General features: G+C 38.3%; 1 protein-coding gene across 1 annotated transcript in view; it reads right to left on the bottom strand.

Moving 5' to 3' along the window:
* Positions 1-26,275, bottom strand: part of Eif3h (eukaryotic translation initiation factor 3 subunit H) — a 78,240-nt gene that overhangs the window by 45,843 nt on the left and 6,122 nt on the right. Inside the window, exon 2 of the mRNA XM_051202476.1 lies at positions 19,758-19,914. Coding sequence (XP_051058433.1) covers positions 19,758-19,914 — 157 coding nt within the window. The remainder of the gene's footprint in view (positions 1-19,757; positions 19,915-26,275) is intronic.

Here is a 26,275-nt window from a genome sequence, read left to right on the forward strand (position 1 = left end):
CTGCTCAGGAAATAAGATGGAGATGATATCTATGTCCAAATAACTTTGCAGAGAAGATTTAAGATCTAAATATTTAAATACTCAGAGTGTATGTCCAAAAAATACACAATTAAGCAGAAATGTTGCCTCATGAGCACTAAGACATTAGAACCTTCTGTGACACTGATAGAGTAGTATCTAAAGACATCAAAACACCCAAAAAACCAAAACCATAATGCTTAATTTGGAAAAAAAAAACTGTATTTTTAATTCTTTAATGATTTTTATGATGGAAAAGTTTAACAGCTGCCTATTCATGACTGTAAATACAGGGTTAGGCATGCATGTGGAAATGAGAGGCCAGTGTGAACAGATACTAATTCCATAGAATTTCCCCCCTAGGTTGCATAACACTATTTCAACACTGTTAAATACAGACCAGTTTAAGTATAGAGTCCCTCTAGGGTACCGAAGAGCACTGCTGCCTTGACTCTCCTGGCTTCTAGGTAGTGTTAGTCACTGTGGACTCCCCTCCAGTTCTGCTACCTACACCACCTCAGCAGAGAGAAGCAAAGGAAACCCACTTTTTATCAGACAAGTTCTCAATCAAACTGAAATTACTAAAATGAAGGGTCAGGGAGATAGTTGAGGTAAAACTCTTCCCAAGCAAGCCTGATGATATAAATGCAATTCCCAAAGTCCACACCAGGAGAAGTGATTCCTGAAAGTTGTCCTCTGCCTTGATACATGCACCATGGCACATCCATACACCTGCTTACATATACACACGCACACTTAATAACATTAACAAAGAGACTGCAATTATAGATGATCATAGCCTAGTCTAAACTGGAACCGCTGCCCCTATACACAAACCACAGTGAAGATATGAGATTCCTGATGCACATTACTACACTCACCTTCACCAAGAATCATTCTCTTAACCTGCCTGTCTTCATCACACTAAAATGGTTAATGACTTATATTCCTTCCGTTGGGGCAAAACCTTTACTTATTCTTTTAAAAAAACAAAAAGCCATTATCTTGTTTAAAAACCTTCTAAAGCTCAACTTGCTCTGATTATTTTTGAATTATACAATGTGAATTAATCTACTCAGCAAGTCTTGGGTCTGAAATCTGGTAATTACTATCTCCACCGATTAAGTTAAATTATGCCCCAGTGGAAGACAGAGTTTGTATAGTTCAATACGTCTGGGCACATGTGCCCAGTCTCCCTTCCCTCCCACCCCCACCCCAGTCTCTGTGTGTGTGTATGTGTGTATACCAGTCATTGCCTCAATTGTTTACCTGTGTTCTTTCTTTCTTTCTTAACCTCCAGAACAACCCAAAGGACAGCTTCATCATGATCAAACTCAGATCAGCTAAATATCCTAATCTCGAGAACAACCCAAGGATAAACAGTATTATCATGATCAAACTAAGATCACAGTTAAATGCACTTTAGTGAACTAGGAAGGTCTGAGTTCACATTCTAAGTAATTTATAATAGCAATTTTATAATGTTAAACTGATACAAGTATGACACACTTATTACTCAAGAAGGTAAATCATATATATTTTATTCAAAAATTTCCAATCTTTAAAAGCCTAGCTCACAATTCAAATTAGCTCACAAGTCAATTACTCAACAGCTACACTTCACTACACTACACTACACTCAACAGCCCATCTCCACTGCCCCAACACTAATAATCTAACCGATCTTCCCAAATCCACAGCTTTAATTTATGCAAATCTGAACATTCTCATGACACAAAAGGCCTTCACAGCCATCCCCTGGCAAATGTTAACAGCCAAAGCCCAAGTCCTGATTTGGGGGGTGGGGCGAAAAGGGAGAGACATACACACCTTTAATCCCAACAATGAACAACTTTTTTTAATTTTTATTTTATATGCATTGGTGTTTTGCCATGGATGTTGGGTCCCCTGGACCTGGAGTCACAGGCAGCTGTGATCTGTCATGTGGGTGCTGGGAATTGAACCCAGGTCCTCAGGAAGAACAGCCAATGCTCTTAACCACTAATTCTCCAGCCCCCAGTGGGTAATTTTTAAATGGAAACAATGAAACAGAAGACAAAACATCTGAGTCTCCAGTGGCCAAAGATGATGATGGTTTTAGCTCCAGAGTTAACAGCCCCTGAACCACCAAGGAAGAAGGAAAGCAAACAGAAAAATAGCTTTTGCCTGGTAGCAGCAATGGCTGCAGAAACAGAAAACTACAGCCACTTACCAATCTCCTGCAGTTTTCATGCACTTTGCTTGGTTTTGTTTTGAAACCACATAGCCCTGGAATTAGCTATACAGTCCACACTGGCCTTCAACTCAAAGAGTCACTTGGCTCTGCCTCCAAGTGCTGGAGTTAAATATGTGCCACAACATGTCCAGCCCTGTCATGTTTTGTAAGAAAAATTCTGTCTCTGTTTCATTTGCTACCAAAAAAAAAAAAAAAAAAAAAAAAAAAGGAAAAAGAAATGTTACATGCAAGCATGGCTTATTGTTTCTGTTCCTAGTGGGTCAACCTGAAGGCTTTTCTGAGAGGAAGAAAACCAAAAAGCAATGTGCTGCCTGGAAACATCCATAAGACAAGCTGCCATAGACTACAGAAGTTAGAATGAGTGTGCCTGAGGTTCAGAGAGTCCACTTATATTGCAAAAGCTAGGTTAACATGGCATTGGGACTTTTAAAAGGGGGGGGGGAATCACTATCAATTTACTTATAAATTATAAGCTTCCCCAAGTTGAATCCACTCTTCTAAAATATAGGGTATATGAAAAAGATTCAACCAACTATCTTTAATCATAGGACTTCTGGACTACATATATTGTCAAAAGCTTTAATAAGGTGTACTACACATCTGAGAAGAATGTGAAATTGAGAGAATCACAACAACAACAAAAAAAAACTGCTTAATTACAAATAAGTTTAAAACAAAGGGAGCTGCTGGAATTCATTCCTGTCAGACTGAAAATAGGGAACACTAACCTTCCTGCGTGCCAAGTTCTACCACCTTTGCATGTTTGCCGCTTATACTCTCCCCCTTTCCACTCAACAGATACTTTATTTAGCAAGAATTCATTCTACTGTTCTACACACAAGGGAAACCATAAATAAGTGTCAGCCCATGTTCAACGAGAACCCGATCTAGCAGAAGTGAGTAATAACTGAAAAGATAGGATCTGACAGTCCTCATAATGTTTATTAATTATGGAGTGCTTTTCATGTATCCGCAGGTCTTTGATATTCCTCCCACAAAGACATGGAATTTAAACCCCGACCTGAGTGCAGGCTGACTTTAGATAAGTATGGGAAAAGAAAAACACTAAATGTTCAGTGGAGAAACCTAACAGGCACAGCCAAAACCACATGACCAAGTGGCCATAAACTGTTGGTGTGTGCTAAGAAGCACTGCTCAGCACGGGAGCAATAAGGAGGAAACCTTCACTGCTTTCTCCACCAAATCCAAATCTCAACACAGCCATGAGAAAACAAACTCAAACTGGCAAACGTACAAAATAACTGATAAAGATGAATATGTCAACTGGGCGCTGGTGGCACACGACTTCAATCCCAGCACTCGGGAGGCAGAGGTGGGCAGAGCTCTGTGAGTTTGAGGCCAGCCTGGTCTACAGAGAGTTCCAGGACAGGCTCCAAAGCTATACAGGGAAACCCTGTCTCGAAAAACAAGAAAATAAATATATGTATCAATATATTGCACAGACTAGAGGACACATGAGATATGACGACTAAATATGACAATATCCTAGGCTAGACCCTGTAATAGTTTTATAAAGGACAGAGAAAGCTTGAAATATCTAATTATAACACCCTGATGATTTTTTAGTTGAGTGGGATCTTGAGCTGTTAACTTGCTGACCATGTCCTCTAGGGCCCAGTGATAAGTGAATCAATATAAGGACCCGTGACCCTCTATGGATCTTTACATGTAGCCATCACTGTGGAGTTATTTCTACCTGTACCTACAGCACTTTTGGAGATCCTCGTGGGAATATCAAGTTCAAGGCCAGCCTGTGCTATACAGTGAGATGCTATCTCCAACACCCCCAAAAACAAACAAGTCAGAAAATAGAGTGTCTCCATGTTGGGGGGGGGGGGGGGATGAACATTTAAGAAAAGCTGACTAAAGGCTACATACACCAGGAATGTACTATCTTTGCAACCTCTGTAAATCCAATTTCAGATAAGACTTTCAATGCATGTACGCACCACTGTACGATTTGTGAGAGCATGCAGCCAAGACTTGCCCCTGGGCTGTGTGTTGGGACTTGGGGTCTGGGAAAACATCTAAACTGAGTCCTGAAATAGAAGCAGGAGTTAATGAGCTGGGAGGGGTCACAACGATCAGGAGATCAGGAACAAGGTAGACCTTGGATCAGCACAGCTGGTGCAGAAAGGGGAGAAATGAGGTAAGAACAGCAAGCTCTGTCTTCAAGACCCACCTCGAATCCCAGGTGGACCAACCATAGCAACCTCCTTCAGTCGTCAACTCGTGTCTCACATCTGTCACACGATCATGTAATAAAGACATCTTACTTCTGGCAGTCCACAATCAGAAATACTTACTACAAAATCTGAAACCTTCTTCCCCCTGGCTGTGGTAGTTGTGCTAGGGATCAAGCCCAGACCTTGATGCATGTAGGTCAAACATTACCAATAAGAGTGTCTTATCCAGTGCTCAAAATCCTTTAGAAATTTCAGAGTTGGGGTTTGGAGTAAGGATACTAAGTCTGTAATATCTATGTAAACATTCACAAAACACACACACCTCCAAGATCCACTTGTGATCCTAAAGCATTTAAAATTAAGGGTCAACCTGGACTGCCTTCTGCCATGTTTTTCCTATTTAAATCTTACCTCTACAAATGGACTGAAGTAGCAGTAAGCAAGCAAATCTTACAGATTAAACAGATACTTGCTAAGTGTTCAACAGAATATTTGGTATATGGCAATGATTATCATGGCTAATGATTATCACTGCTTAGAATGTCAGCATTATCAATACCTTTATGAACAAGACAATACAGATAACATCCTTCCTAGCTAACCTCTAGGGCCAGGTCTTTTACTCTGCATCCATCTATCCCAGTTTAAAAGGCAGAGGAGGTTTCTTTCTAACAGCTAGTTCCTAACAGTACTTTGTTCCATACTCCAAGAGTAGGATTAATCAAAAGATATCAGGACATCCCTGGAACCGATAACCAAACAATGAAGAAGAGCTATATTACAGGGAAACCAAGAGTGATTCTAAACCTTTAGTATTTGATGGGAAATGTCATTCTGTAAATATGTTTCTCAGACTGGTTAATAAATAAAACACTGTTGGCCAATAGGAAAGCAAGATAGGAGGGACTAGGAGACTAGGAGGAAAGAGGAAATAGTAAGGAGGAGTCAACATGGAGAGACTGGGAAGACCAGACGTCGGCCTCACTCTGACCACGTGGAAATATTTAGATTAATAGAAATGGGTTAATACTTAAGACAGAGCTAGTGGGTAAGAAACAAGTAACTGGCCAACAGTGTTATATCAAATACAGAGTCTCAGTGTGTTATTTGGGGCTGGCATGACTTTAGGGCCGGCAAGGGGGGGGGGGGGGAACCTTACTCATTACAAGTATTTCCTCTCCTATTTTTTAACTGAAGGCCTCTAGCTCTGCCTTATCCTTTCTTCCATCTCCCTAGTATTCATTCACCTATGGTTAGCTATTTCATCCAAGCTCTCCTGTTCCTTCTGATGTCCCTCTACAAGCCACACAGGATAGTGTGCTGGCTTCACACTATCACACCTGTGCTACAGGATAAAAACTGACACTACTTCAAGACTGTACTTCATTTTCAAATCTTCTAGAACTGACTCTGCCTATTTTTTTCAGTCTATTACAAAAGCAAAGCTCTGCTTCAACTGACATACATGTTCCTTCCTACTCTAAGTCTGTCTTTTGTTGAGTCCATCTTCTTGATACAACAAGTTATATAGGACAAGTTAAAATAAAGCCCTACTTTCAAAAAGAAGAATAGAGCTTAGTAAGCAATCTTTCCAATATTCAAGTCTATTAGCTAGTCTTCATTTTTCCTCCTTTTTTCTAATCAAAGAAAACAAAAGTTATACTGGATGTAATCCCATATATTACTTTTACCACCAAGAACAAATCAAGAATTTACATTTTTAAATGTTTTTGACCAGGCTTAAGTTATATGGGGAAATAGAAACTTAGAGGTAAAACTATAGCCGTTATATCAGGGTACTCAAATATCAAAACAGTAACAATTAGTGATAATGTGAATAAATGTACAAAGTGTATCATACATAAATGTTAGATTGCTGAATAACTATTGTTACTGCTATGCTAATAATACAGTACCTTGAATTATTGTTTCCGGTCCCTCCCTTCTTTACTCAAAATAAATATCTTTCCAAACTAAAGCTGTAACATATATAACAAATAAACATTAAATATTAGCCATAAGACTATTTCTATGATAAAGAAAATTAATGGAAGGGAATTCTGATGGTTTTGATGAGTAAAATTTCATTTACTAACATTAAGCTAACTAAAGTTTAAAGATTTCAGGTTCAAAGGCAAAGCCAGGCAATTTATCAAGCAAATTAAGTCCTGTGATTAGTATAATTCAGTCATTATGGCCAAAGCGGTTAAAAATCATTCCCTAAGTTCTTGAAGATGTTCATCAAAACCACTTAGCAGCTGGGAGGGAAAGCAGAGCACAGCAGTGCCTTCCCAAAACATGAGATACGTGTTTTAAATGCATATACTTATATCAAACAATAATTAATTGAATTATACCAGTCATCCTTTCAGCATTCCCTACCACATGAAGTGTAATTATGATCTAAGCAGAGACTGCAGAGATCAGATGAACCTGATATTCAGTAGCTTTCAAGTCTTTGTGGAATGGTTTGGTTGTTCTAAGGTTCTAGCTGTTGAACTTGCACCTCCTCCAAATTTTGGCTTGGCCAGAATTTTTGTGTGTGTGTGTGTGGGGGGGGGATGAATTTGCAATGAAAAAAAATTTTGGTCTAAATCACAAGATGACAAGAAACCTTGGCAATTTAAAGAGACAAGCCTTGAAATAATATTGTGATCAAAGTATCAAGCAGCCTAATAGAAGCCAGGTGGCTTGGTCTTATCATATATGGTCCTTATTACCACGTTGCACTATTTAACCTACTTCCTGGTGTCAACAACAACTTTCTGTTATTAATTCCTCCCAGTTATGGATCTGCTTAAGTAACCGTGTTTTCTGATAAGACAACTCTGTTTGCAAAATAAAAATAAATATAAATAAAAAAGAGTGGATCTATTTTGAATGTTTCAACTGGAGCATGGTTGGTAAACCTCAGAAGCCACAGAGACTTTGTACTATTGGCCATCTACTCAAGGCTATGTTAATTCCTAAGGAGGTACCAGATGACCATGGTTAGCACAGTTTCGTAAGGGCTCACATGCATAAAAAGCAAACATAAGCACAAAAGCCTGCTTTATAATCCTAAATATTAAAATAAGAGATGTCTATACTCACAAAGGTGTCGGCTTACTCCAAATACAACTTCATTCAAAAGGTTCCCCGTTGGTACAACTTGTAAGGTTTGAAGCAATAAACGAGGAAATTTGGGAAATTTGCTTTAGAGCATAATTAGGCTCCAAAAAGATTTCACTAAAATGAAGTTTTAAGTGTCAGTGGTTATATCTACCTTATCATTTGTGCCAAAGACTGGAGCAGCAAGAAGGACTTAAAAGGAAACCATTGTTTTATCTGCCTTCTTTCACTAACTCAACCCCATCCTGAAAATCACTGGTAAAAACAAGCCATTAGTAAGATTCATCAACAAAACAGGGTGAGGGGCTGGCTGAAGAACAGTAATGAGTGAATGGCCTTTTGGTCTGGCTATGGGGGTTTTAGGTGTTGGACTAGTCTGCCTCAAGCACAGGTTCAGGACATCCAAAAGGGACTGTGAGAGCTATTGGTGTTACAGATCTCCATTTTACACAAAGACACTTACACTAGCTTCAACGCCAGTTGCCACGGCTCAGTGTGTCATGAGTGGCACCCAGTGTTCACGCAGATTCCTTACAGCTGAGGAATCCTTTTCCTTCCCCTGCTTTCTCTTCTTTCATTCTGTTTACCCAGATGGCAGAAGCAGCAGATTGGGAGCATTGCACAACATATCACTTCACCATACTGTGTACTCGGTAAAGAAGGAAATTCACATGACAGGCTTTATCAGTACTGTCTGCTCAATTCATCTGCAAAGCAATGGATTCTAGAAAGCCTTGCCATCAGGCAGCCACCCACTTATACTAAGTCAAACTATCTATTCACACTATTTGGAAATGCAGTTCCTGGCATTTAATAAGGACTCACCCTACTCAGCTCATTCTACACTTCAATTAGTTTCTCTGTTCGAGGCTAGGCTGACTTTCAGCAACTGTGTTGTTGAATGCCTGAGCTGACTTGATTCAACCACCACTAATTCATGATTAAAGCAAAGCTTAGTGCTGCCCTGTATTTTTAATGTCTATGGAACATACACACAAACTTACTAAATTTTCTGACATCTAGGTTAAATTCTACAACCATCTGGCTTCAGCTGCCAATAGTAAATGATAACTGGAAGCAATGTTTTAGGTGAACACATCATGCCTATAAGCCTGCATCACTCTCGACAACGATGCTGACAAAGCAGCAGGACCACTCCAGCTCTCCTCAACTGCATCCCAGTGCTCAGGCCTGTGAGATGGGGCTTCCAGCACTACTAATTCAGCCTTGTGCTTCTACTTCCTCAATCTCCTACTTGCTAAAGACTCAGGAAAGTATCTGTTCTGATTTATATTACAAATGTGAAAACTAGTTGGAGGAAAGATGACAGCAGGTGGCAAATCTAGAACGGCAGCCAGAACTACTGAGAAGCTCAGTGTGGACTTCCTTTCATAGGCTGGCAATGAAAATTTCTTCGAGAAATTTTCCCAGGTGAAAACTATAATTTCCCATAACTAGCTACTAGTATTTTTTTCTAATCAATGTTCTGTAGGAGAAGACAATCTAAAAAGAAATACAAAGCTAGACTCTGAGAAAACAATAGCAATCTCACTGCCACTCACATCCAGTATCTGCTAAAGCAGTAGGAAGCACCAGACAGTCACTAAGATCCAAGTATGCCACCAATGCCTTTCCTATACTATCCCTTTCCTTATTGCACTAGAATAAACAACTAGTACCTGTCAAGGCTTTACTGCACTAATGTTCATCTAATCCTTCATCTTGTTCTAGTTTGAATCTTCCTAATGTTTTATTTCAGCAATATTTTTGGGGGGGTTGAGTTGAACTGTTGATAGAAGTAAATCAAATTATACAATTTTAAGGAGAAATAATTTCACAACACCGAGAACTTTAGTAATACACTTCGAAAACTATGTAAAAGAACAGCTGGTATTATATCTCCTGTTTGTAATCCTAGCACCCAGGAAGTAGAGACAGGAGGATGATGAATTTGAGAAGATCTTTAGCTACATTAAGATTTCTAGGCCAGCCTAATAAGATGCTGCCTCAAAAGGCAAGCAACAATAAAAACTCATAAAATACATATAAAGCATTGGGAATTGTTACCAAATGAGGCTAAAATAAGAAGCAAAATATATGTCTAGCAATAAATGCAAGGGTGATCCAATATTTTAAAATTTTCAAGAACAAATTATTTTGTTACATATAGAATTGTTTTAAATCACAGAATTGATGATGCTGATCTTTGCAAATATATTTTTCATTCCCCAAGTCATCCTCCTACTTCTTTATAAATGACAGACAGATAGGAGCTAGGTTGTTCATTGTTCACTTCATCAGTCTTTACTTCGTACTTCTCTGATTTACTAACTTCATCTATTAGGCTTCCTCATGCTTCAAGCCTAATGTGCTGCTTACAACAGCTAGGTAAGCTGTATTGTTTCTATATAGTTTTCATTCAAATATCAACCAGTTTAATGAGATGGGGGGAGGGATGAAAATATAAATGGAGCTCAGAAACTATCCAGCCTAAGGACAACTGGCAGAAGTCCAGCTGGTGCTACTGCTGTCAGCCTTGCAGCCTGCTCAGGCTAATGGCAGGTCACAAATCCCAAGAGCCTCACTAGGCTCTGCAGCAAGACTCCCACTGCCATGGTTGCTGGCTCTAAAGTTAAGTTACCTGCCACCAAACACTACAGCATCACCACCTATCTAGTTCTGTAACATGGACATATTTCTACAAAGACTGCTGAAATAAACATACAATCCTCTCCCTATTCAAGTAGAGGCTGTCTGCACATTAAAACATGTCTGAATGTTAGATGGTAGAGGAAGCAACGGTAAGTGCACAGGGGTACGGCCAGGAAGTGATCCAGGGTGTCTAAATCTGTACCATGAAACTAGGTCAAAACAAACATTGCTTTTGTGTTTCACTACATTGGAAAGAAGATTAAATGTATCAAGTGAAAGTTACCGATTTTAAAAAGGCAATAAATAATACTTATGTTGGAAACGGTAGAATATACAAAGCTTACTCAGAGCAGTCTCAAGTAGACAGGATATGAAGAACTATAAAAATTGCAGAGAAAGGTTAATTTACAAAGAGATCTCATATCCTTGATTGAGATATCTCGAAAATGCAACATTAGCATCAAGAACATCAAATCTAATTATAATTAACCTAGCAATATATAAAATTCACAGATTGGGTAATATATTTAATTGGAAGACTGAAATTAGCCAAGACTTCTGGGCAAAATTCGAAACGAGCTTAAACTTGTTTCTCAGGAAACGGTTTATAGAAAAACAAAAATAACAAGAACCTTTGCTTACATATCCTAATTGTAGCTTTTTGACATTTTAATTGGTATTAAATAGTTCATTCTTAAGGGTTATCAGCTTGAAGTTTAGTAATAATTCATATATCTTCACCTAGAGTTGTTGTGGGTCAAAAGCAAAACAGGTTTTATTTAATTAAAACTTAAACCACTGGGAACGGTAATTAAGGATTACGTTTTTAGACTTGGGAAACAAGAATTTTAAATACTATTTAAGTGCTATATCCACCTGTAATTTTCAAATCTTACAGTATTACTTTAAGTCTGCACAAAATTCAAACAGGTTTTCCTTGGCTTCTTTCCAAACCATAGCACTTACGCTTTGGGGACCACTGGAGGACGGGTAAAGCGCTTTCAGTTTCTTTAAGCAGAGAACCTTCCACGTGGACCACATTTTCAATAGCGCATCCTACTTCACACTGCTGTTTCTCAACTCATTTTTTAAAAGTGAAATTTAAAACATGAAATAAACCCAATGACACTTGAGAAAGTTTTAAAATGAAGCCAGATTTTGTCCACACTTATTTCTGAAAAACTCAAAAGGAACAACAACAACAAAAGGCCTGAATATACTGAGATTTCAGTTTCACATTTAGATCGTCTCATTTTCTAATCACCTTAACGAACCAAAAATGAAACATATCATTAAAGTCTAAATCACAAACAGCTTGTCTGAATGATCAAAATAGTTTGGTATGGCATTAATCTAAATCTGCTCTGAAGTCACCGGAAAATCATTAACTATTTAACATTTCAAACCTTACCGAGAGTAACAAAAACAAAAAACAACCAGGAGAATTATAGTTTAGTATATAATCCAGTAGTTGCCTGCACAGACAATATGAAAATGAATGATTTATTAAATATTTAAAATGTATTAAACATTTTACTAAGTATTAAGTTGAGCTATCTATCTGTCTTATGAACTAAAATTCCCACAAACTTGACACTAGCAGGGTCACTTGCTTATTCCAATATGCCTCTAAAAAGCATCTGTACAGTGTACTACAGGAGCAGCCCCATCTGAACTAAGTACTGAACTAAGGAATGCAACTTTTTCAGAATAAATCAAATGATCACATTAGTTTACTCTTTATTTCTTGAGATGTCTGCACTACTTACTATGACCCACAAATGTGGATAACTAGGATACATTAAGAACATGTTGTCTTCCTCAACATTTACTTAAAATTCCAACTGACATTTACCTACAAATTCAAACTTCACTTCTGTGAGGTCATCCCAAACAAGAAACCACACTGATATCTGATCATTCCTACCATTTTCTCCACCTCCTTCCACACGTGTCAATTATACCTCAAACTTTATTATTTATACATTTGTCTCTCCTACATAAAACCTTTCACAGCTATAACAGGATTTGCAATCTTTCTATCTTTTATCACTATCTATACAATGTCATTTTCGCATAAATGGTGAAATAAATTACTGTAGGCAATCATTTTCCCCCCTGAAACGTATGAAGCATTTTATCATGCTTGTACCTGCATATTTGAGGTCACTAAATAAAGGTCCCTATCTTTCCAACAAGCTTCAATCATACCCATCAAAGTGTCTAATATTTCTGTCAAGAAAAGAATCGTCTAATGTTTCTACCAAGAAAAAAAAATTGTAACAAAATAAGCAGATTCTTTTAGAATGAATCTACTGAAAAAAACCACAGTGATTACTAACTACAGATAGGCGAATCAACAAAATAATAAGCAAACAGCCCATCTCTCCACAAAATGTCTCCATCTGTCTGAAAATTACGGACCGTGCTCAGATTCCTGACCACACTCTGGATTCTGAGGCAACACAGACAGAAGGAGCCCTTCCTCTAGGTTTCGAGCAGTTCCGGCTCGGGTTTGTGAACAGGCAACAAGTCATTAAGCCAGGACTGTGTCCACTGTAGAGCCTGGACTCCTACAGAGAGCGAGAACAGCAAAGCACCCACCCAACCCAGATTTCAATCTCCCTAAACCCAGCCATACAAACAGCACCTGACTGTGAAAAGATACTCTCAAAGCATCTTATTTTCATTAAGGTTTGCTTTTTGTGTGGTTTCTTTCTTTCTTTTTTCCTTTTTTTTTTTTTCCCTGAAAGGTCCATTTAGAGGTCCCCAGCACTTTCTGTTTGAACTTCTTTTTTTTTTTTTTTTTTTTAAGATAATCCTGCAAAACAGTCTGTACTAATATTTCTTAAATTAACACTGAACTTTTAACAAAGAAAACAATTTTGCCACAACAAAAATTACCCAAAGAAACTACGGGTCTCATGCATCGTGCAGACTTGTGGAATAGACAGCAGACCAGTCCAAGTGGTTTCCCTACCACCTTCCCCACTTCCTTAGTAAGATCAGTTTTAGAGGCTGATGACCACTCTATGACTAACCTAAGACAAGCAAAATTAAAACTTTGTCCATTCCAAATATAAAAAATATGAATTTGGCTCTGAAGCAGAGAAGATAAGCTTTCTATATCACCTGCAATATTAAATTGATTTAGTCTGCTGGAAAACAAGACAGTGAGTTACTGAATCTGTACTTAATTCAGTGCACTTTATGATATATTTAAGGAATTCAGTTGTATAAAACAGGATCTGAATCTTATCAGATGAAAATATTTTTCGCTGTTAGCAAGCCTCGGGTTGTATGTCTGAGAAAACAAATCAGTTTCCAGCTCTAGGCTTGATAACAGTGCCCCCTAATGGGAGATCTAACTTGAGGGGTTTTTACTCACATTTTTAAAAACAAATTCTCTAATGAATGAGTTACCCCACTTTCATCAAAAAGCAAGCTCTCTAAAAAGTTTAGCAAAATCTGGACACTCAAAGAGTTACCTACGTTGAACTTTAAAAAAAAAAAAAAAAAAAAAAAAAAAAACTGTGACTAACAGAAACGAAAGACATTTCTAGGATTTACATTATCATTCCTATAATACAATCAAAGGAAACACTAGGCAAACAATTTTATCCTAAGAAAACTTTCTTCACGATTCTGTACTCACTAAATGAGCAATCAACACCTGCTAAATGCAAGGCAACAGAGAATCCAGTAGGAATTGGGTCACAGGTTATTGTCACAGGAACTTCATGCAGTCAGCTGACAACTATGAACACCCCTACCCTGTTATCTACAGTTGGTTCCTCTAAATGCAACAACTCGATTTTCTTTAAAAGAAAAGGCACTAAAATTACAGCAAAACCTATCTACTGTGATACTTCCCAGGGTTGCCAATGAAATAAATCCAGTAATATTAGAATGTCATTTTGGTGTTCACAATCCATTCTAAATTTGGGTAATACTAAGTGTGACATTCAGGAGAAATAAGCATTGAACAACCACCACCAAACACATTTAAAATAAAGAGAGTATAACCTTACTTTTTATTCAAACAAGATACAGAGAATAAGGAGTAAGAAAGCTGTATTATCGGTCAAAAATTTTCAAAGAGCCAAAACAGGTTCCTAATAGTTTATGCAAAGACCCACATGATTACTGTTAACTGTAGTAGGAATGTAGCCACAAATACATAAACAAATAGGCAATCTTCCAATAAGACTATTTACAACAGCAAGCACACAGGTCAGTTTGCCAACCCAGTTTAAAACACTTACAATATTCTATTTGTACCACATATTAAAATTCCTCACTTTACAGGAGACACCAAACAAAACAAAAAACCAAGCCCATAAGCCTACAAAAAAAACTTAAGAAACCCAAATTACATAATTACCATAACTATTAAATACTTGGGTGGCAGAAGAAAAGATCTTTCTCTTAATAAATACGGATTTAAGAGGACAATGAATAAGAAAAATCAAGACACAAAATAACCCACATCTACAACTATTCTAAGATACCCAAACACAGTAATAAACTTTACTTTTATTTGTTTGACAAGAAAATCTGAAGATTATTAAGAGAATAAATGGGTTTAGGTAACTGGACCTAAAATTCAAGCATATCACCCAAGACTATGAAAAATATAAAGTGTTATGTTACAATTTCACATGTATGATCAAAGTATTGAATCTCATTAGTTCTTTGTGTTTGTGTTGTAGGTACATGTCTGCACACACGGAGACCAGGTCAGTGCCAGGTGTCTTCACCAATGACTCTGCCTTATAATTGGAGGAGCCTCTCACTGAACTTGGGGCTCCTCAATTCTGCTTCACAGGCTGACGGTGAAGTACAGGGACCTTCCTCCCTCCTCCCCATGCCCTTGCCCTGAGACTGGGGTTACAGACAAGCACCACAGAGCTGGAGAGCTAACCTGTCTTCTCAATGCAGGTGGCAGGACCTTTAAGGCTGAGTCACCTTCCCAGCCCTTCATTAGTTCTTAAAGGTAAACCAAGAGATTTGAACTTGTTTTAGATTTCTGATATGGAATCACCCTGTTTTACATCCAATGTATTTTAATATCTGACACACTTCAGTCTCCTAATGCAGCAAATAGGGCTGATAAAAATTACAACCTCTGCAGAACAGGATATAATGACCAGGATTTAAAAGTTATTAGTATTACCAAATGCTAAGTAAAGTCTCTTATCTTGATGCTCTTAAAGCCTTAAACAAGCTTCTTAAAGTACATGTGACCTAGTTAGTAGTTATCTCAAATTCATAATACATGAACTTCCAATGATCAAGTTCTAAATTAATAGTAACACTTTGTACAGCATAACTGGACTACAGATTATTTCTTTACATTCTAAAAAATTTATTAAAAAAATAGTAACTACCCACCAAAACCAGGTAACTGCATTATATGTTGTGAGATGGTTACTACTCTCTTCATTTGCAAGAGAAAACAACTCTATCAACAACTGCTTGTCCCTAGTCCTAAAACAGTGAGTATTAAATTACAACTAAGCATCTCCAGATATGCTGAATAGAGAAACACATCTCATAGTGATACCACTATGAGACTGCACACAAATCCCAATAGTAACCCTATCAGAGGTGTTTAAAGTTTACAGTAATCCAGATGAAAACAGGCCTGTTTAAAAACAGGGAAAAAATGCATAATGGACAGAAGTTTACAAAAGGACACACAAGCAGTCAGATGTCTGAAACAAAAAGTAGGTACATGGTTTTTCAGAGGTAATTAAGTTGATGGAAACTATTCCCAGACTAATGACAATAACATGAAACCAGCCTCTGCAATAATATATTTTACAGTTATAATATACTCACATTACTTCTCTAAGAGGCTAAATACAATATCGACATTTTATTAAGTTAAAAGCAACTGGCTAAAAGTTGTATTAAAATCATGTAAGACAAACAAGATGGCACAGTAGGGAAAACGTTTACCATGCAAGCCTAGCAACCCAAGATCGATCTCCATGGAAAGGCAAAACTGACCTCTAACCCACAAACATGCTTTTTTAAGTTACATTTGGGAGGCAAAGGCAGACGGATCTCCATAAGTTTAAGGTCACCCTGGTCTACAGACCAGGAAAGCCAAAGCTACATAGAGAAACCATGCCTCAAAAAACAAAATAAAAAGTTTTATTTAAAATAAATGGATGAGAAGAAAACTACCCAATTTACAACATCGTAAATACAATATTTAGAAATAAACTTAACCAAGGAGACAAAAGACTTTTTATCACTACCCACGGTTACCGACATCCTAAATTCTAATATTTTTATAAACATTTTAATACGTCTAAAATGCAGGCTGGAGAGGTGACTCAGCAGTTAAGAGCACTAGCTGCTACTCTTCTAAAGGACCTGAGTTAAATTCTTGGCAACCAGACGGTGGCTCACAACCATCTATAATGGGATCTTATGCCCCTTCTCGTGTGCAAACATACATGTAGACAGAGCACTCACTCATATACATAAAATATATGAATAAATAAATCTCTTTTTTTTTTAGTCTAAATAGTGTCACAGACTTAAGAGAGAAAAACAAAACTGAAAAGCTCACACTTTGTGAATGTAAAAATGCCTAACAGCTGGTTGAGGTAGTACAGGCCTTTAATCCTAGCATAAGGAAGGCAGAGGTAAGAGGATGTCTGAGTTTCAGGACAGGCTGGTCCAAAGGCATCACAAAGCTAAGTAACCTAAGGCATGTTCTTGCATTGATGAGCCAACCTGACTCCATCTTAATATTAGAAGCCATCTATTACATGGTCAAAATATGTTCATTCCTATGTTCTATAAAACTTGGATTTGACCAGGTCTTTTCTGGAATTTGACATGTCCCACAATCTATATCTTAACCTACACTCTGACAAGATGCTCCACCAAAAAAACTTTGAAATGTTCAGCAAAGTTCCTACATAACCAAAATACCTCTGGAAATGCCAGCCCTTGAAAGCCCCTAGCCCTGCAGTTTTCTTTGTCTATCTGTTTTGTTTGACTATATAAGCCCACTGCCTCCTGGGTGTTCAATGCTGTTTTCTGATAGACAGCCCTGTCTGACCAAAGAATTTGGGTAGTGGGCTTTACTCTCATTATCTGGGATTAAAGTATGAGGACAGACCTTTGAACCAGAGTAACAATACAAAGTCTGGAAGTCAACCCCTAGCATTATATTATATGCTGTCAAATTATCAACACTGATGCCTGAAGCACTCAATGGGAAAGGAAGAATCTTCTCCAAAGCCAGGCAATCTAGGTCCTTCCTATACCTACAAAAGTGAACTCGAAATGTATAAATACCTCAACTTAGTATTTAAAACCGTAAAGCTCCTAGAAGGAACAGGAAAAAAATTTATATTAAATTTGTTAAGTTTCTTCAAACTTGACTAAAAGCTCATGCAACAAAAAGTGAAAGACAAGATTATCCAAAGGGGTGAAGGGGAGAAAAGGCAGCCCACAGAAGAATACAAATGATTACCCAGTGAGGAATTAATAACTACAAAGATTTGCAAATTGACAAAAAAAAAATCCAATTTTAAAATGGGAAAAGGACTTGAATAATCTTTTTTCCAAAAGCTATTCAAACCATCCAGTAGAATAGGCCCTCTGTATCCACAGGAACCACAACTAACAATCCAACCAATTTCAGATCAAGTATGGTGGGAAAGAGCTTGTGTATATATTGAACACTTAAAGACTCTCTTCATTATTTCCTCAGTAAACTACTTTTAACAACTACTCACATATTAGGCAAATGAGTAAAGTGATGACTTCACGTATATAGAAGGGTGTTCGTAGTTTGCATGTAAATAATGTACTGTTTGACATAAAAAGAATTAAGCATACAAGAAATTTTATATTTAAGGAGGAGTCCTAGAACCAATCCCTAATGGAAAACAAGGGATGAATAGATATGAAAAGTGGCGTAGCATCAATGTTCATCAAGAAGGTAACATGCAGGCCACTGAGAGAAAATTTATCAGTACCCAGGATTGGACCCCGAAGTCTACAATACCAACCTGCCAGACAAGGTGTGCCTGCTGGTGCAACAGCGGCATCAGAACTATGGGAAACCAAGAGCTTTATGATTCCATCCAAGGTAACTAGTTCTACAAACCTGGTCAAAAGCCCAAGGCTTTGGGTGGGTGCCTGCTACTATTGCTAAATGGCCATGCTGTCAAACTATCTTCAAAATACTTATGTCTATACCCAGAGATTAATGTTACTGTCAACCTTGACCAGAAAAGCCTCTTTCTGCAGTGGGCAGTGATGTAGAGGCATAACTGGTGAGGTGCTAAGAAAAGATAATTCAGGGTCAGCCTAAAATGGGGTATCTAAATCCAACCCCCTACAAATATACAAGGTTGAGAAAACATCATAAAAGGCAGAAAGAGTAGAAGAGCTGGAGGGTGAGTCTGAGTAAGAGTGCTATGAAATGCTATCTTCTTAACATAGGCACTGCACTCATGAACTCACTGAAACTATGGGTACCTGCAAGATCAAGGCAACAAGATCCGTCAACTTTCCAGCTGGTGGCATTAAATGGACCCAGTGGGCCACCAAAAGAAAAAAAAAAATAATTAAATAAAATAAAACAATTAATAGCCAAGAAGGTAAATAATGTGCTGAAGTGGTAGAGTAGGATCTGGGAGTAGGTCTGATCAAGATACATTGTATAAACACATGTAATTGTCAAGGAATAAATAAAAGATAGTTTTGGTTGGAGAAATGACTCAGAATTAGAGTTTGGTTTCCAATACCCACATCAGGTGACTCAACCACCTATCACTCCAGCTGCAGAGGATACAACACACCCACATACATACATGTGCGCGCGCGCACACGCGCGCGCACACACACACAGTGCACACACACATAATAAAAAGTCTTAAGAAATCCTATCATATGTATGCTACAACACAGATAAAACTTGACCTCAAAGTCTGCATGATTTAACTTATTGATTATTTAAAAGACAAACAGAAAGCCCTACAGAACAATGGTTGTCAGTGGTAAGCGATATAGAAAGGTTAATGGTGTCACTTTTATGACAAACTTCTATAGATCAACTGACAACATGCATAATTTCACATTTTTCAAAAAAAAAGTTATGATAAAAAAATTGGTCATAGACTATACGCAACCATTTTTAATTTTAAAACCATATATAAACTGTGTTCTAAGAGTTCACAAAAGTGAAAAGTGAAAAATTATTTTCAACTATTTTTAAAACAGAAATCTTTAAGGATGTTGAGTTTGTGTCTGGTATAATCTTTTAACTACAGGATAATATTCCTAAAGCATCTAGCAATATCATCTCTTCTTAAATACTTCAAAACAGAAGAGAATAGATGTCAAACAGAACAAAGTAATGAACTTTATTACAAATTCTCATTGCATAGAACATGCATTTTCCAAAACTCCCAACAGCATATAATCAAGTTACACTGGAAAATGTGTTAACTTGTATATATGGTAAAGACGTACCTGACGCCAGTCTGCACACTTACCTTCATCAAAGTCAGCATCATCTTCTGTGTGCTGGGGGAATGGGAAACAGTTGGTAATCTCTAGTCGATCTTCCACAACCAGACCCAGGAGCACTCCTTGAACAACCTCAGTTCCTTGTCCTTCTTCTTGATAATGTTTGATTATCTTTAATACTACCTAAAAGGAAATACAAAAGACAACTTAAACGCCATACTAGTCTATGTTTTACTTATTTCTAAGGAAAAGAACAAAAAGCTACCTGTGAGTTTCCACAACCAAAAAATTACATATTAAGACTCAACAAATTTTGTCTTACAAACCATTTTCTTTAAACTTATATAAATAAATGAGGTTCCTGGATAGTTAATCCTACTAATGAGATCACTAAGTCTTTGTTAAAACAAAATAAACAGATATCAGAAAACAGGTGAGCTTTATGTAGACGTTTAGAAGAAAGCTCGTTATCTATATATGCACAGAGGAATGTTAATGACTAGAATCTAGCATGTTTTCACAAAGAAGCCTGTCAGAATAACAAAAGAAAGGAAGGCAGAAGAAGGCTATTAAGGATCTAAACAAGCAGGTTGCAACTAAGCATAGACTAGACTACCTCATATTCCTTCCAGCATTCCTGAACCAGCCCATTTGGTTCCTTATAGAGACCAGGGACACGAAGATGAAAGTTTCTGTCCCACCAGGTTCTGCCACCCTTCAGCCCCAAATAAGCACACAGAGACATATTAAACTGTTGGCAGATGGCTAGGGCTTCTTACTTGTTAGCTCTCCTAATTAACCCATAACTACTAATCTATGTATTACTACATGGCCTTATCTTATCAGCGAACACCTGGTGCATCCCATCTTCCTGGTCTCTACATGGCATCTCTTCCCATCCTCTCTGACCCCACCCCTACCCCCAGCATCCTCCTAGTCTCCTAATCCCGCATACCTTCCTGCCTCTACAAGCTGAGCAGTGTTTTATTCATCAACCAATAAGAAAAACATATATACAGAAGGACATTCCCCATCAGGGGCACTTAACCATACAACATCCCCAAAAGAGACAGGAGATCATAGAGGTCCGATTAGCTGCTAAATAAAATCAGCATATAATAAATAAGTTAAGTAGGGGAATTACAGAGAGAGATTAAAACCCTGTGATGAGGGTTAACTGACTTCAATAAATTCCTCTCTCTGGAAAAGCCCTCAAAACAAGTACCTGTTAAACAGCAAAGGATTTCCAGGTAATGGAGCATTGGCCTTCCATGCAAAGATAAAACTGGGTATCAACAGTGTTCATTTCAACAAATAAAATGTCAAACTTAAGGATAAATGATCTACAGCATTCAAGGCTGACCAAAATATAAATTCAAGAAAGACTCCATCACCAAAGTAATAAATGCACGATCTTGCCATTTCAACCTGATGAAAGGAAGCATTCAAAAATAAATCAAAGCATCTTTATCAAACCATCATTTGAAACAGCATGGTCTTCCTGCTGTCCAACTGTTAATGGTATAACTGGGAATGTACCCCAGACTCTTGTGGTCAGTGCTGTGCCTCAACTGGTGATAGTATTTCTGGAGGTTGCATCTAACTGGAGGACACTGGTCCCTGGGAGCATGGCTTGAAATTTATACCTGGCCCCAAGTTCCTTCCTTTCAGTGTTTCCCTGCCTTCATGAGAACAGTCTCCTAGTTCACCTTGTCCATCCTTCTGTCACCGTGATAAGGATCTACTCAAACACATGGGGCACACAACCAAAATGAACCATCTGAAAACACGATCCAAAGAAAAACTTACTTTTCAATTGCTTTTCTCTGGTGTTTGTCACAGCAATGTGAAGTAATACACAATGTTTGTTTTGTGTTGCTGTGGCAAGCTGCCTGACAAACCACTTAAAGGAGAAATTACTTCAATTCAGTTTTAGGGGTTCCAGCCCATGTTTTTGAAGAAAGGGAGGCAGAGCATCATGGTGGACAGCACAGTGGAGTTGCCTGAGCAATGACTCCATGGCAGCAAATCGAGAAACACAAGAATGGATCAGGAAAAACTACAGCCCTTCCAAGCAGGCCCGCAGATACCAATTCCTCCAGCCAAGCCCCACCACAGAAGTCTCCACGTCTTCCCAATAACACCATCAAAGTATGACTCAAACAGAGGAGTGACTAAGTCAGAGCTCCCATGACCCAATCACTTCCCAAAGGCTATCAGGTGACAAATCAGCTTCCAACACAAAAGCTTTGGAAAGAGACTTTGTACTTAAACCATAAGAATATTAAAGGTAACAACAACTCTTTTACTCAAGCAATATAATGGAAATCCTTCACAAACTTGAAATTAAGACTTGCTTTCTAGGGAAACCTACATTCATCTCTAGAATGTGTACTTTTGTCCTGTAATATTTCATCCCAATTCCTTACTTGGTGCATGCCTTTAATCCCATCACTGAGTTCAAGGCCAGCCTAGTCTATGTTTTCATGAGTTTCCAAGTTTTAAAACAAGTCTCTTACTCAAATATGTGAGAGGGTTCCACACCAAGCAAGTCTCCCAGTTCTCCCACCACCACCTGAACGTCTCAGATTTCAAGGCAATTCCACACGACCGGAAGTTAGCAGCAGACCCCGACAGTTAAGGCCTCCATCCTACAACACCAACAGACCATAAACCAGGGATCCCCACAACACCCTTCTCAGGTTTAACCACCAGCTGTAACAGGCTTATACAACTCAGGGAAACACATTACTTAGCTGGTTTCAAAAGAGAAAGTCAAACGAAGAAAAGGACAGTGCAAGGGGCCAAAGCAGGAATAGTGGCTGAGCCTACCACTCCTCCTGGGCCTCAAACTATTGAGTTCCATTCACTCAGCAAGGCTGGCATCTTTAGTACTTTTTTAAATTTTATCTTAATAAATTAGACTCATCTCCTCCAACTTACCCAACTCCTTCCCAGAAGTCCAACCACTCTTTGTGGAGCCCAAGCGAATCCTGGGTCACCTCATTAACATAAACTCCTGTGGGATCAGAGAACTGAGTAGGAACAAAAGCCATTCCTGTCACCCAACGCCCTAAAAGTGTAGACGCAATGGAACAGAAATTGGGAACAAGAACTGAACACACTCAGGACCCAAAACACTCAATACTCTTTTAAAACTTTCAAGTCCTTAAAATTAACCAAGGCCCCCCCAAAACTAGTGTTGATAGTTTCAGTCAGAAACTGAAATTGGTAAATTCTGACAATATTTCTCTTAACAATAATGAATGTGCTATGTGCCAGCATAAGCTACATTCATATGAAAAATAACTATTTTCCAAAATGAAAATATTTACTCAGTATTTTAAAATACTATATTCAGAACAGAAGAATCTAACTGTTTGCATTTTCAAGTCTTTTTAATGTCTTGCTTTGTAAAAAGCAGATGAATTACCATGTCTGCCTTTGTGCTCAGTCTTTTAACAGTTATCACTGAGCATCTGAAACCTCTACTGACTACTCATGAAAGAACATACAAAACACTGGGAAGGAGTTTATAGATTATTAAAAGTTTGATGCCAGACACTTTTAAAACAATATCTAAAATGTTAATGACAATAAAGAAAACAGATCATGATTATAGTTTGTGAAAAATAATTATAAGCCAGGTAGTGGTGGTACACACCTTTAATCCCAGCACTTGGGAGGCATGGGCAGGAGGATCTCTGTGACGACAACCTGGGCTACACAGAGAAACCCTGTCTCGAAACAAAAGGGACATGGAAAACAACACCTTTGGGACACTTTAAATAAAACAACACCTGCCTTTCATAACATACATGTTTTATTTTTCTTTAAATTTATATATATTGAATATTTGCCTGCATCTATGTCTGTACACAACATATATCCCTAGTGCCTGAACTGAAGGCCAGAGAAGGTGCTGAACCCCCTGGAAAGAGAGTTAGAGATACTTGTGAACTGCCATGTGGATTCTAGGAACCAAATCTGGGCCCTTTGCAAGAGCAGCTAATCCAGGACAGCTAATCTGTCCAGCCCCAGGAAATTATTTTAAGGACATCAAAAACATCTAGAGATTATGGAGTACAATGCCTAAGATCCCAGAGTTCAGGAACAGAAGCTGAAAGATCACAAATTGGAGGCATACTAAGCCACTTAGTGAGACTATCAAAGCAGTGCTTGCCTAGGTGTGTTCAACTCCTAGTATGAATAGATGGGAGGGAAATATGTGTACATGTTACTTGTGCGTATGTTTTCAGGGCTGATCACTTGGAACTGGAGGACCATTGGTATGTTCTTCCCTGGGGAGAACTATTCAGCACTCTTAAGGTTCCTTAGTTGCCTATAGTTCTTTGTTTGTGTAGGGCATCTCTTTTTGACACAGTAATCCTACAATTCTATTCCCAGGCACCATGCACAAACATCTGCAAATTATCAGATAATATGCACATGGACATACATACCACCACTGTGAAAGACATAACTGGAATACAGAGACTGGCTTTCAACAGCAAATGGCCTTTTAAGAGAAGCCTGACCTGTGCTAACTATAAATCTGCAAACAAGCAATTCAACTCCACTGTAATAAACACTCAAAAGGAGGTAGGGCAGTTAAGTGGACAGTGGTGCTGCACTTGCCTATCACATCCATGGCCAAGGTTCCATCTGTTACCAGCAAAGATCTGATTAGAAAATAAGCTAAAAGTAATAAAAAGTCAACATGCACCAGGAAAAACAGGTTTCTGACTATCCTTGAAAAAAAACCCAATGACGCCTCAGTAGTTCAAAGTTTTAAGACTACAGTACCCATCGTTTGTAGCCATTATAAAGCAGAGTTTGTGGGGAGTGTGAAGGTCTCAACTAGTACTGTTCAGCTAAAGTAGGTGAACACTGAATTACTCATTCATCTTTTTAGACAACTAACAGAGGAAAAAAAAAAAATCACTAAAATCATTAAGATATTTTAACCAGCAAAACTAACTTAAAAAGTAAATCTGGTGGAACTAAGTGATCACTTTATCTTATTCGTCAGGGTTGTATTAAATATTACACTAGTTAGGGGAAAAGCTACACCCTAAACTGGATATGAAAATTGTTTTTTTACAGTACATCTCTAGCTTCTTGTGAAGAACACATCCCCACTGTTTACTACCTATCAGCACTATAGGAAAATGGGGGAAGGTGGAGATTACTTACCTTTAGAAAACTGAAGTTTCATAAAGAGAAAGCACAAGCCCTGGGATGTCACACTTCAACTGTACAGCAGCAGCAAACTGCTGCAAAAATTCCTTAACATTCAGCCTCAACCCAGCACTCATCTCACAGACCACACTCCACACCTGAGCAGTGCTACTGTACTGGCAGTACTGTGACATTCGGCATAGGAAAGTGATGCTTTATCCACTTCCACTTGACTTTGGCTGGTTTTTTGAGATTAAGAGGTCTTCTCCAAAAACAACTCCACTCCACCTATATTCACCCCTGCCTTTGCCTTCCAAGTACTGGGTTATAGACCACTCCTACTAGTTCTTTTTTGGAGAGAGAGGGAGAGGGAGGGAAGGAGGGAGGGGCGGAGGGAGTAAGGGGGCAGAGAGAGGGAGAGAGAGAGAACTGGAGTTACATACCACTATAAGCTACTCATTATGTGTGCTGGGAACTGAACTACATACAGTGCAAGATTAAAGCAAGTGCTTAACCACTGGGCCATCACTCCAGACCCCCACGCTTAGCTATTTAGACTTTAGAATCAATTTATGTCACAAAAATAAAGTTTGTCAAAATACGTCAACTCAACAGGTGTGAACTAGTAGCTGTGTGGCTACCAAGACCCTGGCTCTCTCCAGCAGCCCCACTGCTGCTTATAGATAGATATATCCCTTCCACTGAGGAGACGACTCCCTTCATTCCCTAAGCTTTAATTCTATTCTGCACAGTATATTTTTTGGAGGAGTGAAAAGAAATCCACTCCCACAGCAAGGTCCTTCTTTAAATCCCAAGCTCTCTAAGACATTTGGCTCTTTTTTTACATCTGTATTTAAAAATCATGAGTGCAACTAAGCCAGGAATGAGGGTACAGGTCAATAATTCTAGCACTTGGGAAGTGGAGGCAGGAGCTCAGGAGCACGAGGCCAGCCTGGGCTATACAGCAAGCTTGGTTAGAATCACCCTGCTCTTCATTACACACTGTCTCAAAAAATAAAAAATAAGAGAGTGCTAAGCTACTTTACTCAAAATATTCTGCATTGGTTATATACAGGCAATTCTCACTTAAAAGATCACCATCCTCGCTAACTAAAGTTCATAGTGATGTCTACTCTAAAAGTTCCTTAATACACAGTACTTAATACATGAGTACTACTCGGCTGATAACCTGAAGACAAATGGATGGAACTAGAAAAAATCACCCTGAGATAACCCAAACCCAGAAGGACAAATATGGTATGTACTCACTCATAAGTGGATATTAGCTACAAAAAATAACCATGCTACAATCCACAGAGGCTAGGTAACAAGGTTGCCTAAGTGGGGAAAGAATGGATCTCCC

This window comes from Phodopus roborovskii, unplaced genomic scaffold (genome assembly GCF_943737965.1).
Source record: "Phodopus roborovskii unplaced genomic scaffold, PHOROB, whole genome shotgun sequence".
NCBI classification, from domain to species: Eukaryota; Metazoa; Chordata; class Mammalia; order Rodentia; family Cricetidae; genus Phodopus; species Phodopus roborovskii.